Genomic DNA, 15,608 nt, shown 5'->3' on the forward strand with positions numbered 1-15,608 from the left:
CATGTTATGTACGCATTTGTCGCGATACATTATGTATTATGTATGAACATGTATGCAATTGTATGATGTATGGATACGACTATGTGATGGAAGCGTGTCAATGATTTTGTCTATCAATTTTGAGAAAGTAAATCTCTGTATGCTGCTTGGAGATGATGGCATTATGACCGTTGATGATCTTTGCTATCTTGTTAGAGCGTACCCAGCTGGGGAATCTTCCTTACGAACCAGGATGTTCCGTTGAGGATTATTGATTACCACTTGGGGATGAGATTAACTTGAAGGATCTAATCTTGATGCACCCTGATTGAGGATGAGAGAGATGGATAATCCTCCAATGCACTATTTGATCAGGTTTTTGTGGAGGATTCGACCTTCTGGAGATAGTGATCTTGAACAGCCCTGCTGGGGGGGTGAAGGAGATGAACAATCCTTCGATGTAACATCTTGTCCGAGCTTGGGGATTGGGTCCCTTGAATAATGTTGTTGGAGAAAAGAATCATGTCGAGGTTCTTGCTGAGGAATGTATCTCTGTTGGAGAAGTGCTTCCGTTGACAGATGAAACATATTAGAGGATTTATTTTGACAGTGTGATCATCGTGAATGCACACTACAAGCGTTGAAAACTCGCTTATAATCTTCTGATGCTCGTACTCAGTGTCGAAGATGAAACACTCCGTTGGGGAATTAATTAGGCCCTGCTTATCTGGAGCTGACCTCTTGAAGATTGCTTTGTGGGGGATATTCCCATGTTGCCGGTTTCGGGATAACGTCCGGATGATTGGGACATTACCTGAATGTTATTCCTGTTTTCATGTTTTTGATAAACATCAATCATATTTAAATGCATATGTTCATTCAAAATTATCATTGGGACGTTTACGCATTCAAAACAGAGAAAGTAAAAAACATTGATTTTGAGCGTGAATTGTATTGATTTGAAAGATAGCCGTAATAGGCTGATTAGTACAAGGAGACAAAAATCCTAGTAGTAGGAAGTTGTCATAAATCTTTTGAAAAGCATTTATAAAGGAAAATAGCTATGTGAAAACAATCCCGTCAAGTTTCAACTGTGCTATTGCCAATCTGTCTTCGAGTATCTCATCCCTCACTTGTTGGAAGAAAATGATTGGACTGATTGGTGCCTTTCGGAATTTGATGTGTTGAACCTTGAATGTGAATCAGTAGTCAAATGGGACATAGTCGTACGCTTTATTCCCTAACTTTTGCCTAGGCCGCCTTTTCAGGTTTTCAGCCTACCGGGATAATTTTTAAATATTTTTTTAGTCTCTAATTTTTGTCTGGATCGCCCTTTCAGGTTTTCAATCCACCGAGACGCCCATTTTTTGCCTAAGTCGCCCTTTCGGGTTTTCAACTTAGCGAGCTTTTATTTCTTTAAGCGAAGTACCTTTTGACTATGTCCGCATTCACAGGGTGTGGGAAATCCTTGCCATCCATAGTGGTAAGCAACATGGCTCCGCCGGAGAATACTTTCTTGATTACAAATGGTCCCTCATAAGTGGGAGTCCACTTGCCCCTGGGATCACCCTGTGGTATGATGATACGTTTGACAACCAAATTAACGGTTTGATATGCTTGACTTTTGACTTTTCTGTTGAAAGCTTTGATCATACGTTTCTGGTACAACTGACCATGACAAATAGCCGTAAGCCTCTTCTCATCAATCAAGTTTATCTAGTCCAACCGAGTATGAATCCAATCGTCTTCGTCTAGATCGGCTTCTTTCATAATCCTTAGGGAAGGAATCTGAATTTCAATTGGAAGAACTGCCTCCATACCATAGACTAAGGAGAATGGAGTTGCCCCTGTTGAGGTACGTGTTGAAGTGCGATAACCGTGAAGAGCAAAAGGTAACATCTCATGGCAGTCTTTGTAGGTTACTGTCATCTTCTGTATGATCTTCTTGATGTTCTTGTTGGCAGCTTCCACGACACCATTCATCTTTAGCCGATATGGGAGGAATTATGATGTTTAATCTTGAACTGCGTGCAGAGTTCAGTAATCATCCTGTTGTTTAAATTTGTGCCATTGTCTGTGATGATCCTTTCAGGGATGCCATACCGACAAATGAGATTGTGCTTGATAAATTGGGCCACAACATTCTTGGTGACAGAAGCAAACGAGGCTGCCTCTACCCATTTGGTGAAGTAATCAATAGCGACCAGGATAAAACGATGTCCGTTGGAAGTCGTAGGCTTGATTTCTCCAATCATATCGATGCCCCACATTACAAAAGGCCAAGGAGCCGTCAGAACGTTTAATGGGACTGGAGGTACATGTACTTTGTCGGCGTATATCTGGCATTTGTGACAAGTTCTGGAGTGATGATGACAGTCTGTCTCCATGGTAGACCAATAGTAACCTGCTCTCAAAATCTTTTTAGCCATTGTATGTCCACTTGAATGAGTACCAAAGGTACCGTCGTGTATATCTTCCATAATCTGTTCCGCTTCCTTCTTGTTCACACAACGAAGCAGAGTCGAGTCATGATTGCGTTTGTACAGGGTTCCATTACTTAGAAAGAATTTGGCAGCAAATCTTCTTAGAAACTTTCTGTCATTAATGGATGCCCCTTCAGGATACTCCTGAGCTTCGAGATATCTTTTTACTTCATGGAACCATGGTTTTTCTTCCACTCCTTCGGTATTGATCTCGTTGCAATAGGCTGGTTCATCCTGTCTGTAAATGGTGATCATAGGCGCCTCATTGTCCCACCTGACTTTGAACATAGATGACATGGTAGCTAAAGCATTAGCCAGTTGATTTTCTTCGCGCGGGATATGTTCAAAAGTGATTTCTTCGAAGTAAGGAATCAAACTCAGCACATGTTTTTTGTAAGGAATTAGATTCGGGTGCTTTGTGTCCCATTCTCCTTTAACTTGATAAATTACAAGGGCCGAGTCCCCGTATACCTCCAGGAACTTGATTCTCAGATCGATTGCAGCTTTGAGACCCAAAATACATGCTTCGTACTCGGCTATATTGTTAGTGCAGTCGAAACATAGTCTGGCACGAATGGTGTATGTCCTCCTGCAGGAGAAATGATCACAACTCCGATGCCATTGCCAAGCGCATTAGAGGCTCCATCAAAAACCATAGTCCATCGGGACCCTGGCTCGGGTCCTTCCTCTGGTCCGGGTTGTTCGTAGTCAGTAACTAGCATAATGTCTTCATCTGGGAAGTCAAAGTTCAACGCTTGATAATCATCCACTGCTTGATGAGCCAGATGATTAGCTACCACACTTCCTTTGATTGCCTTTTGCGAAGTGTACTTGATGTCATACTCTGTTAAGATCATTTGCCATCTTGCTATTCTTCCAGAGAGAGCAACACATATTTGATAGGATCCATTTTGGAGATCAGCAAAGTGGTATGGTTTAGCATATACTGTCTTAGTCGGCGAGCCGCCCATGCCAAGGCACAACAAGTTTTCTCGAGCAGTGAGTATCTTGTTTCACAATCGGTAAAAATGAGATAAACACTAAAACTATCTCAGAAAATTAAAATAACATTTCCATTCATTGATAATTTCAAATCTCTCAGTAAATAGTAAAATAAAAAACTTAAAACTTTATATTTAAATCATCAAAGAAACTAATTTCATATACAAATATACTAAATAGATAGATTAAATACAAAAATCTGGGTGCAGTTACCGTGCATAGATAAAAATCTATGCACCATGCATAGATTATTATAGACCCTTGGATTAAATTCTAGACATCAATTATTATTACTTAAAACTCAATACTCACCACTCAATACTCAATATTCAATACTCAATACTGAATTAAAAACATGATCCAATGACTTATGTAGGCTTATGCATGGTGCATAAGTAAATCCTTATGCATATTAGCCAAAACCCAAAAATCTTATATAAATATATAAAAATATAATAAAGTGAAATATGTTTGGCGATTTAACTAATTATTTAATTTTATATATTTCTCTTTTTATTTCTTCCCATTAATGATTCACAAAAAGTTTTACCTTGTCATATTTATCAAACTAGCCTCTATTAATTATTGTTTAAATAAAATGTTAGTAGCTATAACTACTTTTTTTAATTCTATTTTAATCTATATAATATTTTTAAAGTTTATTTGAATACGTGACATTCAACTTATTAACCTTTAAAAAAACTATGTAGACAAAAAAATTATAATCAAATACTTATATTTTATTATCATAAACTAGACTATGGCCATGTAATATGTGGGTGTATACTAATTCTTTTGTATTGAAGTTTAAAATAAAATAAAAATATTTTTTATAAAAAAGATAGTATATTATACATAAAGGGAAAATATATATTTAAATCACAGAAAAATATGTAGAACTGTTATATTTCTTTTTTTGTTTTTTGTAAATTATTTTATTGGAGATAATCGTAGTTAGGAAAAAATGTTGTTTAATACATTGTATAAAATAAATTAAATTCACTTTTTATGCACATAATATCTAATATAATGAATTTTTGTAGGTTAAATTATAGTTTTGATTATTCTATTTTTGTGTTTTCACGATTTTAGTCATTTTATTTTGTTTTTAAACACTTTTGGTCTATCAACTACAAAAAATGCCTATGTGTCACTTTTTAAAATATGAAGCTCCTCCTCAAGTGGGGATGGGGAACCAAAAATGAGAGTGGAGACAAAAAAAATGTATTTTAAAATGTGACACATAAACATTTTTTTTAACTAAAGTGGGGGTAGTGGACCAAAAATATTTAAAAACAAAACAAAAGATTAAAATGATGAAAAAACAAAAATAGGAAGACTAAAATTGTAATTTAGCCATTTTTATATTTTGTATATTACATTTATATGATATAATCATATTGAGGATAATAATGTTTAATGCTTTCTCATAAAAATAAATTAAATTCACTTTTTTATATGTGCATAGTATCTAATATGCTGATTTTTTTCACAATTTTTAGAGCAATTTCTAAAAAAAATTAAATTCACTTTTTTTTTAACATGAAAGTGATAGAGTTTTATACTTTTGATATTTTATAGGGAACATTTACTAGAGACAATCATATTCAGTACATTATCAATATATATATATATATATATATATATATATATATATATATATATATATATATATATATATATATATATATATATATATATATATATATATATATATATATATATATATATATATATATATATATATATATGAGGAGGAATATATTTACTCCCAGAGTAAGTGTTAAAGACTTACTCCAAATCTTAACCATTGATTAACATTAATCTAACGACTTTAATTAATTTTTTATATAGAAAAATATTTCTAAAAATAATTAGATTAAATGATCAATTAAAACTGTTAAATTAATGTTAACCAATGGTTAAGATTTGAAGTAAGTCTTTAACACTTACTCTTGGAGTAAATATATCCTCCTCTTTATTAGGAGGGATATATTTACTCCAAGAGTAAGTATTTATTCTCACATTCTCATATATATATATATATATATATATATATATATATATATATATATATAGGACGACTCAAGTGAGAACAGTTGGTTATTATGAGGAAATGAGAATAATGAATCACGGCCATTAAATTTTTATTAAGGATCATAGAAAGAGAAGCCAATCCAGTCCATTATAATCAATAAATACAAATTTGATGGTCGTGATTCATTGTTCTCATTTCCTCATAATAACCAACTGTTCTCGCTTGAGTCGTCCTATATATATATATATATATATATATATATATATATATATATATATATATATATATATATATATATATATCTTATACGTTGGTTTTGTTTTCTGAAATGTTTAAACAAATTAAATTCCTTTCAATTTTTAGTACTTAATACTTTGGCTTTTTATTTGTCAGTTTATGCATATAGGGGACTAACATGACTCTGTTAAATTTTGTAAGAGATTTAATAAGGATTTTTTTTCTCAGGGACTAATATGATTTCTGCAGTTTTTATGAGGGACTAAAATGAACCTTCACTCTTAGAACAATAAAATTGTAATTTTTATCTGTAATATTTTTTGTGTTTTATTGTAAGATTATCAAATTAGATTTAAAAAAATTTAAATATAACTTAAAGTAAGGTATTATTAGTAATTAATAATAAAAAGTTGTAATTAAAAGATAAATATTAATGTAAATTTTTGCCAAAAATTGAACAATAAATACATTAATTAAAATTTATTCTTAGTCATGATATATTATTATAATTAAATGACATTTTTAATATAGTCACAATATATTATTGTATTTAGATGATATTTCTATTAAAATTAAATAATTTTATAATAACATATATTTGATAAAAAATATGAATATAAATTTATTATATGAAATAAAAAAAATAATGAAGAAATGAAATTTTTATAGATTTAATTAATTTTTTAAAGTATTATAAATAAATTATTTAAATAATTTAAAGTACAATATGTGTAAATAGTTTGAAAGAGAAAGAAATAATGAAAAAAATATAAATTAAATTAATAGAAATTCAATAAACAATAAAAGTAAAATGATATTTTAATATATTGAGAGATTAATTGATATGGACTGTTAGTGTAAATTTTTTTACACCATTAATGCATCACAATCATTTATATATAATACTTTAGATGTGATTAAAACAAAAATCAAATAGTTATAAAAATCGGACAGTTACAATTAAATGACGGTGAAAAACTACTCTGCACCATCTGTGTATATCAATTAAATTCATATATTAATAGCAAATAATTTTATATTATAGAAGAATTCAATTTAATTTAAAATTGTTGTGAAAACCAATAAGCAGGTCAAAAAAGAAATTTTAAAATTTATGTTAATTAGGGTTTTGGAATAATTATTTATTAGGATTTAATATATATATATATATATATATATATATATATATATATATATATATATATATTAATTTTATTTACTTTACTTTAATATAGAGAAAAAATATATATATATTTGTGTTTTATATAAAATAAAAAATAAAAAATTTGAGTTGAGTAAAAAAATAGTATATAAAATTCGAAATGCAAAAAAATAAAATAAATACCATTTTGACAGCACACTCATTTAGCTTTAACTTTTCACCTGTGTCTTCGAATGTTCGTCTCTTACACTCTCACTCTGCCTCGCGCTAGTCGCCCTTCGCACGTCATCGCCTTCGCTGCCGTCGATCGTTGCTTCGCCATCTCCGCCGCCGGTACATCTTCGCAACTAATCTCTCTCCCTCTCTCTTCTCTATGTTTAGTCGATGTTATAGAGATTTTGCCTTTTCTTTCTGTGTTTAAGGTTCATCTATGAGTAGTGGGAAACGCATATCCTCTTGCTTCGCTACTATCGACTTCAATTATGAATCTCCAAACCCTAAATAGGAAAATTGCAGATCCTTCGTCGAGTTTTAACTAACACAGCTTCAGTAATTACTAATTACCCTAGTTCTGTTCAATTATTCAAACTTTTTTAGTTAACTATGTTTTAATTAGGAATTGATGATGCTATAAAGTAATTAGAAACTCATAGGTTTGTCATTATATTATATTCAAAGAAGGTTAACACGCATAAGGTTATTTCGATTTGGATGGATATGCTGTTGAATAGGTATGAAAAAATTTTGACCTCTTTTTCTGAGAGTATTTAATTTTAAGTAACAAATATCATAGCTTATTCTGCGCGACAGTAATATCACCCGTATGTACTCTCAAATGAGCTTACCGGTTAAAGAAAAATGCTACGCAATAATTTTAAAAAAAATAAATTAAGATCAAGTTCAATTTGAACACTCTAACGGTCGCATATCCGGCAAATTAAGCTGATGTTGGTTTAGAATGGAAATGTAGGGATTGGAGAGTACGTAATAAGTAAGTATGTCGTAATTGGAAACTGCGGATTGGTTGTTTATATGTTTTTAATTCTACCTGTTGATGACTTATGGATTTATGGCTCTGGTTTTTAATTCTGTCATTTTATTTTTCCATGTAAATCTTCTTATTTTTATTTTGCATCAATATTTTGTCTGAGAATTTATAATCAAGTGAAATCATGCTTTTTTCCGACAGTGCAGGGACTTCATGATTAGTAGTTTAGTTTACATGAAGATCATAAGATGAAGATGAAAAAACATTGTAGACTTTGGTGGCCAAGGCAGCTCTTATCAAACCAAGAATCCTCTTCCAGTATTTTATTCGGGTGGTTTGTCACCTGTTCACCGTCATCCATTGACATTGTTGTAGCCTTTACTTCTAGTGAAGCTTTGATTTCTAGTTCTAGTCCTGCCATTGAGGTATATCAATATTAATATATTCGACTTCACAATCTCTTGCATGCAGTTTAGAGCGAAAAAACTAAAATAACAATCAAAGCAATGAATTGATTATATGTCTTTCTTTTTTTGCAACCATTAATTGCGGATGAAATTTTGCTTTCCTTTTTTGTGATATTTATAAATTTTATACTATACAAGATCTTGCAATAGCTGTCAATGTCATGTTTGAATAAAGATTAAAAATTTTAGGATATTTAGTAAGGAATCATTTTCTTAAATCTTGAAAGATTCTCACCTAAATATAAGGTACAAATGTAATTTATGCCAGCTTATTGGAAATTTGTCGAGAAAAATAGATAATGTTTGTTGGGACAAGAAATTGATTAGGATGTGCTCTTGGGTACATTTCCTACATGAAATGTTGTTTTACTGATTTTTTTTTGTTAGTCGTAAAAATCTCGGTTCTTTGACTGCTTCACATTTGTGGTAGTTGTGGGATAAATCCTGCTGTCAAGTCTTCTAATGATTCTTCAATACAAGTTATCCCATATGGTTTCTGAAATGGTATGGTGTAAAGAGAATAACTAACATCATGAACTGCTGCTTTGTATCAGGGGATCGTTCATGACACACACGGGAGCATGCCCGCAATTCTTCAGGATAGGTCTGTGTTCTCTGTACTTGGTCTGTGTATCACTGACAGTACTAGCAATAGTTCGACAGCTGAAGCAAAAGCTGATAAAAAAAAGTTCTCTGATTGTGGCAATGCATGGGCAGAGGGAAGTACAAGTGTACACAAAAATAATAACTGTAGGAGTTGCAGTTTCCTCCAGTTAGATGGATCATTGAGGAAAAGTACCCAATCTTTTATTGGAAAAAGTAATTGGGTCGTGCTGATGTTTGATTCTTCTAAACAGAATGATGTAGGAATTTACAGGCTTCCTAAATTGCACCACATTCATTGCAATGGACTAACTCTGTCAGAACATGATGTTCACGTATGTAAGTCACAATTTCTTCTTTTACATCTTGCCTTTCTGCTTGTAGCTGTTGTCTAAACCTTTTCCATTTCTCTAATAGAGATGTATCATATTTGTACAATTGTAGGTAATAGTTTATGAAACACCTTCTTATGGTGCTCATCATTTCTCGTTATGTCGTTTTGGTTCAAATGAGCAAGTGAAAGCACCCATTAAGAATCCTAAGTGGGTTGATGAGCTTCATAAAAAGCAGAAATTCACAGATTTGGTAATAACTTTTGCCTTATTCATATTTATGTATGCAGATTTTGTTCTATATGCTAACATAACGCGCCTTTTGAATTTCACCTCAGGATACAGTTATTCTGGCAATTAATTGCACATCTGCTGCTAAAAGAATATTTGACAGACATGTGCTCCCAAGAAGATTCTTGGGCCAGCTATCCCTATTTTCAATGTACACACTTCAAATACCAATGAACCATCTCGTGCTCTCTTATTCAAGCTTTGACGATTTTGTGATTTTTCAGGTTTTTTGTTATCATAGGGCATCTGTTTTGCAAGTTTTTGGCTTCGTTCTCCACCATGTTCTATATTGTTCTTCAGTTTTTCCAATCACATTTTAATCATGAATCAGAATCATGGTTGTATGTGACATCAGAAAATGTATTCAAGAAGACGGCATGGATAAACATCCGAATCCGTTGTTGTCAGATATTGTATTGGCCAATTCTTCTTCAGGAGAATGACCTTAGGTAATAAGATTTTTTTTGGTAAAGTATTAATTTGAGCTATATGATTTGTGGCTTGTTTCATAATTTGGACATATCACATGTGTAAATATATGCAATTCATACACTTCAGTTTCATATAAAGGAGATATTTTGTCAAGGGTGTTCAAGAAAACAAATCTAACTAACATGGTTAAATGAAATCCAACTGTAATTCAGTTCAGCTTCTTTACTGTACTGTATACCCAAAATAAATATGAGAGGTTAGATTGAACCAGATGGGCTCAGTAATCTTGTATATAGAAATTTCACCTGATATTATGGGATTAGAATAACATAATATAGAATATTGGTATTTCCACAGTTAAGTGCAGTCTAGAGAAATATGTATTGAAAACTTATTGTAATTTTTTGACTTTCAGTGTCTTTTGGGTGAAGTATTTTTATAAAATCGTATTTTAGGTTTTTAGAAATTTAGGATAGTCGTCTAATTGTTTGTCAAGTTTGGTTTGCCTACTTCAGGATTGTTACATAATGGGAAATTTATTGATTTGAATCTGTGATTGAATTGAGAAACGCTATTGTGTTTTCTCTCTCCAAGTCTACTTCCCTTGTTAGTTTCTTCCACTTTGCTTTTCCCACATTCTTCTCTTATAATTTGCTTCTCATCAATATGTTAGAAACACATGGTTTTATTTTATATTACAAATATAATATTGGAGTTGCTTGCTTAATGTTGCTTATTTATATTGAAATATTAGATTTATGTTTATTGTTTTTAAAATGAGTGTATTAAGAAATAATAAGATACTCGTGTGACCAGAAACACCAATGAACTATGGTTTGAATCTAACAATTTTTGAACAGTGTTTTTATTCATGTAATGCCTTGAGAACCCGTTGTTTGGTCTCGTTTTTTAAATTTGTGAGCTGTGAAGAAAGGTTAACCTTGCAGCTGAACATAACAAGTTGTCAAACTGAACTTGACCAGGAACACCCTAGTTTTCAATACACTAATGTTTACTTTTAAACAATTTTTCTTTGGTTGAAGTTGAAAATGATATTTGACATTTTGTTGTTATCACTTAGTATCTTTTCTTCTTTCAACTTACGTTAGAGATATTTTTTATATATGTAACATAAATTTAAGTTATAAAATTAAATGCTTTAATTTTTTTTTGATGTTCAATTATTCACTGTTCATAACAATCTGTGAATTTTGATATTGATTGAATATTCCTCTATGTTTAACACTGTTCTTGTGTGCTAGGTCTCAAACATGTGTTGAATATGCAGAGAAAGCTGCAATGCATAGACATTCTATGTGGTCATCTTTGGTTGTTGATATTCTCCTGGGAAACTTGGTTGGCTGGTCACTGTTATATCACGAAGAATCAATTTGCTTGTCTGGTTTGAACTTTATTCATTGGTTTGCTACTTTTTTGCGCTCCGGGTGTGTTTGGTTAATGGGAAACCCTGCGGGCTTCAAATTGAATGCCGAACTGGCAAGTGTACTTGGTTTACTTTCTTTGAATGCAATTCAAGTATGGTCAACACTCTGGATCTTTGTGGGTTTCATCTTCAAATATTTTATTCGAGGCCTTTCTATATTAGGAATTCTTTGTGGATTTACTATACCCGCTTCTTTGATCATAGATATGATTGTGTTGGGAACCTTGCATGTTTCAACTCTTCATTGGTTTATTTCGCTAGTATATTCATCACAAATACAGGCACTAGCAGCTTTGTGGCGGCTTTTCAGGTTCTTCCTCCTTCTCATTTGAGTTGTGCACAATTTTTAGGAAAATGATTAGTTGTGTTGATTTCAGTGATAAAATGATTAGGTGAATTGAGATACAATAAATAAGAGTATTTAATGGAATAAATTAATAAATATTATCTTGATATTCGAAAGTGACAAATAATTTGAGATATAAATATTGCTAAAGAGACAATTATAATGAGATGGGGTGCGGGGAGTAACAATATTGGTTCTCTTTGACATGATAGGCTGAAAGTAAGGCATTGATTTGAATGAGAACTGAACATCGTAATCTAGTATTTGTTTCATAAATGGAACATTCTAGTATTATATTTATAGTTTGTTTTGTAAATTTTATAAGTTGTTAACCTATGGGTCTTTGACTGTTTGGCACTATTTGTTTTGAAACAATTAAAAGGTGCAAAGACATATTATACTCACCAAAATAAGAACAGTGACAGTGAGTTGAGACCTAGCACTATTCGTTTTAAACCAAATATTTGTTTTGAATATTTACTGGCCTCGTATGTCATATTTGTCCTTTTTACTATGATATGTTGATAATCCTTGATTTGTTAAACTAATAATGTCTGAACATTGACAGTGAATTGCGGGAGCAAGAGCCAATTATTGTTAGCTGTTAAGAACTCGAGGGATTTGTAAAAAATGAAGATAACTTACTTTAGAAATGTGGATCATTATATCTGTTATATTTTTTGAAAGCCTTTATATTTGCTGAACTACTTCATTTGTGATTCAGCATCCCTTTAAAGAATATTTGTCATAGATGCACAAACATTTTGCATAATACTTGCTTTGCTTTCTCATATTTTTAAATTATAAGTTGCTAAATGTTTTGGCAGGGGTCGAAAGTGGAATCCTCTTCGCCAGAGGTTGGATAGCTTTGACTACACTGTGAAGCAGCATATTGTTGGATCACTTATATTCACACCACTTTTACTTCTGTTACCAACTACTTCGGTTTTCTACATATTCTTTAGTATTGTTGACACGACCATTAACCTCATCTGCATACTTATTGAAGTTGCTATTTCGGTAATTTATGCTACACCTTATATCAAGATATTACTTTGGTTGATGAGACGAGGAAGATTCCCTTGTGGAATATGGCTTGAAATTTTCGGTTGTCAGAGTAATCATACCGCATCTACAAATCAGGATTTTACTGATAAAATAAACTCATCTAAGGAATCATTGCATCCAAAGGATTTCAATAGAGAAAAATCTAGTACGTTGGTTTCAATTCTCCACAGCAACTATTTGAGCATAGGTGAGGCCTGAAACTATTACGTTAGGGTTCAGATTGATTCTTCTATTTGGTTTTTTCCTTTTGGTTATCAAAATATGTCTATATGTTGGTAAAGTAATGAAATTTAACACTTTATGTGGTGAATCCGAAAATATGTTCTATCTCTGTAGATTTTCTCTATTAATGTCTTAGGCTTTTGCTTTTACTGGAAGAATTTGGATGTATAATATTTTTGTGAATTATCCTTGTCGATCTGTACGTTAGTAAACCAGGCAGTGATATTTTTAATTGTTTTTTTATTGAAAATAAACATATATATAAATGAGAGACAACAATATTTTCAAACATTTATTGAAAATGAATTTGAAGGCTTGATTGAAATATCAATTGTGATAACTGATATGGGAGCAGTATGAATTTGCATTATGTGCCGCTGTGTTTGCAAGGGAGAACATTACGTGCTTACTTCAATGGATTATATTTCAGGAGAAGTTGTTTTGCCTCACTTCAGAAATGCATTTTTGGGAGTTTCTGGGTCATCCATCTCCACAGTAGCTTATGGAATTCTCATTGGGCAAAGGTAAGATATTGTAGTGACTAGTGCTAGTTTCTCTTGTAATTTTTATGATTCTTCAGTTGTTTTAATTTAATTACTCTTTTCCATTTCTTTTTTCAATTTTGCTTTTATTTCCTCATTGCCAGAATGCCATATATCCATGGAACTCTTCTTCCTTCACCAATGCCATGGATGTCCCTGCCCTACAAAGAGTATTGGCGCCTCTGTCATGATTCAGTTATTGCCTGCTTCAGATCATAGTCGCTTTAGATCGGATTTTTTTGGTGGTGTACAATCAGGCATTAGTTCTGGGATTTATTTCCCCCACAGATTTCATCCAACTTGCCTTTCTCTCATGTTGGTGGCTTTTAGTCTTTTTTTTTAGACAAATGGTGACTTTTACTCTTTTCAACGGGTAATATTGAGAATTCTTCGTTATAGGAGTGGCTTGTTTTTTTTTCTTTTTCCAGGGGGTTTGCCCCACCCATATTGAGTATGATCCCAGTCCCAGCTCCATAAAAGTAGCATTTTTATTCTACTAGAAAAAAGTAGCGTTTTTTGTAAATGTATTAACGATCTTTCATGCTGAGCATATAAGTGTTACTATCCATTGATTTTTTGATTGAGTCACTGGCCATTATTTATTTTGCTTGTTATTGGGATGAAAATTATAGCTTTCTTACTGCTACTGCATCTTCTTTACTGTAACTGTATCGTTATTTTGGGGTCAAATACTCTTAATGCATCTTAAATTGGAGTAAAATCTCAGGTCTGGAACCAGTAGTATTGGTGCAATATATTTTTAAGAACCTGCATTGCTATATGTTGTTTAAAACCTATAGAACTGCGTCAAATCCACTTCCATATACATATTCTGCTCAACTACTATGCATAAACTACGTAGCAGAAATAATGCAAATCTAAAGTAAAATTAAAGCTGAAAGCTTTACGCATGGGGTGTGCGCTTTGTAACTTCTGTACGCATGTCATTAAAAACAATAAATTCTTTGAAAGATGATTACTAAAATTTCAGCTTTTATTTTTTTTTTATAAAAAATACACCATTAGTATTTCTCATAAATTCTATGAAATTTTAAAATGACCCTTTTGCTGTTAATACAGTCTGGACATATTAATTATATAGTGTATACCATTGTGTTTAATACGCATCAAATCAAATGATTAAATGAGTGAGTTCAAATATTAACATTTAGACTAACCATCAAGATAGTTAAATATAAAGACACCTTAAAAATACACAGTTCATTTTCCCACCCCTTCAGAAACGTTTAAAGACAAAGACCAAATACTCTAACTCTCCTCTTTGTGCATCAAAATCTCTTAATTCATACTCTTATTCATTCAAACTACGTTAATCCATTTCAAAACATTAATATGATATAATAATGTTTTTTTAGTTTTGAATTACTATACATTATATTTCATCTACGACATTTTTAGTTTCTGAATTAATTTTCTTTTGATTTTGTTTGATTTAGAGGTTAAGATTTGTTATGGAAGTGGTCGTTTTTTGGAGAAATTACGCACCCAATATATAGTTTTTATGAGTTTACAAAAGATCTTTTGTATTTTCTCTCATAACTGTATTTGGTTTGTAATTTCTTTTCGGCGGGTTTTTTTTTGTATGTGTCCGCCATATTGTGTAAACAGGCTTTGAGAACTCTTAGTTCTCTTTTAATTCCATCTTACTTAAAAAAAAAAAAAAAATTTAAGATTCGGGAGTCTGCAAAGTATGGTTTACAACTGTCTGCAGTGTTATTTGCATATCCCATTAGGATATTAATCTCCGGACATGAGATATTTCACTTATATCTTGAGTTGAGATTAAACTAGACCTTTTTTTTTGTTGAGTTTGATAAGTGTATGTATGCGTATAACCTATATCAATACAAAAATATGGATAATAATTTTGATAGGTTTATTAATGTTGTCTTTTCATATTAATCTTTCAACGATGTATTTAAAGTTGTATTCTTGACTCATCAATATTAAT

At 31.7% G+C, this 15,608-nt stretch overlaps 1 protein-coding gene across 2 annotated transcripts; it reads left to right on the forward strand.

Annotated features, from left to right (window-relative positions):
- Positions 1–7,100: 7,100 nt before the first annotated feature.
- On the forward strand, positions 7,101–14,671 carry LOC131622929 (uncharacterized). 2 transcript variants are annotated; one of them, XM_058893941.1, is made up of 10 exons: positions 7,101–7,234; positions 8,096–8,314; positions 8,911–9,294; positions 9,404–9,544; positions 9,630–9,733; positions 9,807–10,031; positions 11,277–11,768; positions 12,632–13,059; positions 13,525–13,618; positions 13,741–14,671. In XM_058893941.1, exons 2-10 carry the CDS (start codon positions 8,138–8,140, stop codon positions 13,853–13,855), a joined length of 2,160 nt encoding a protein of 719 aa, XP_058749924.1. In that variant the 5' UTR covers positions 7,101–7,234; positions 8,096–8,137; the 3' UTR covers positions 13,856–14,671. The 2 variants fall into 2 exon arrangements, with proteins under 2 accessions (XP_058749924.1, XP_058749923.1); XM_058893940.1 differs by having other exon boundaries at positions 8,091–8,314; positions 13,741–14,670.
- Positions 14,672–15,608: the final 937 nt, after the last annotated feature.

This window comes from Vicia villosa, unplaced genomic scaffold (assembly GCF_029867415.1).
Source record: "Vicia villosa cultivar HV-30 ecotype Madison, WI unplaced genomic scaffold, Vvil1.0 ctg.000045F_1_1_1, whole genome shotgun sequence".
NCBI lineage: Eukaryota > Viridiplantae > Streptophyta > Magnoliopsida > Fabales > Fabaceae > Vicia > Vicia villosa.

Coding starts and splice junctions, on each gene's coding strand:
- LOC131622929 (XM_058893941.1), top strand. CDS start 8,138: ATGAAGATGAAAAAACATTGTAGACTTTGGTGGCCAAGGCAGCTCTTA. Junction 11,769..12,631: donor GCTTTGTGGCGGCTTTTCAG/GTTCTTCCTCCT, acceptor ATGTTTTGGCAG/GGGTCGAAAGTGGAATCCTC. Junction 13,619..13,740: donor GGAATTCTCATTGGGCAAAG/GTAAGATATTGT, acceptor CCTCATTGCCAG/AATGCCATATATCCATGGAA.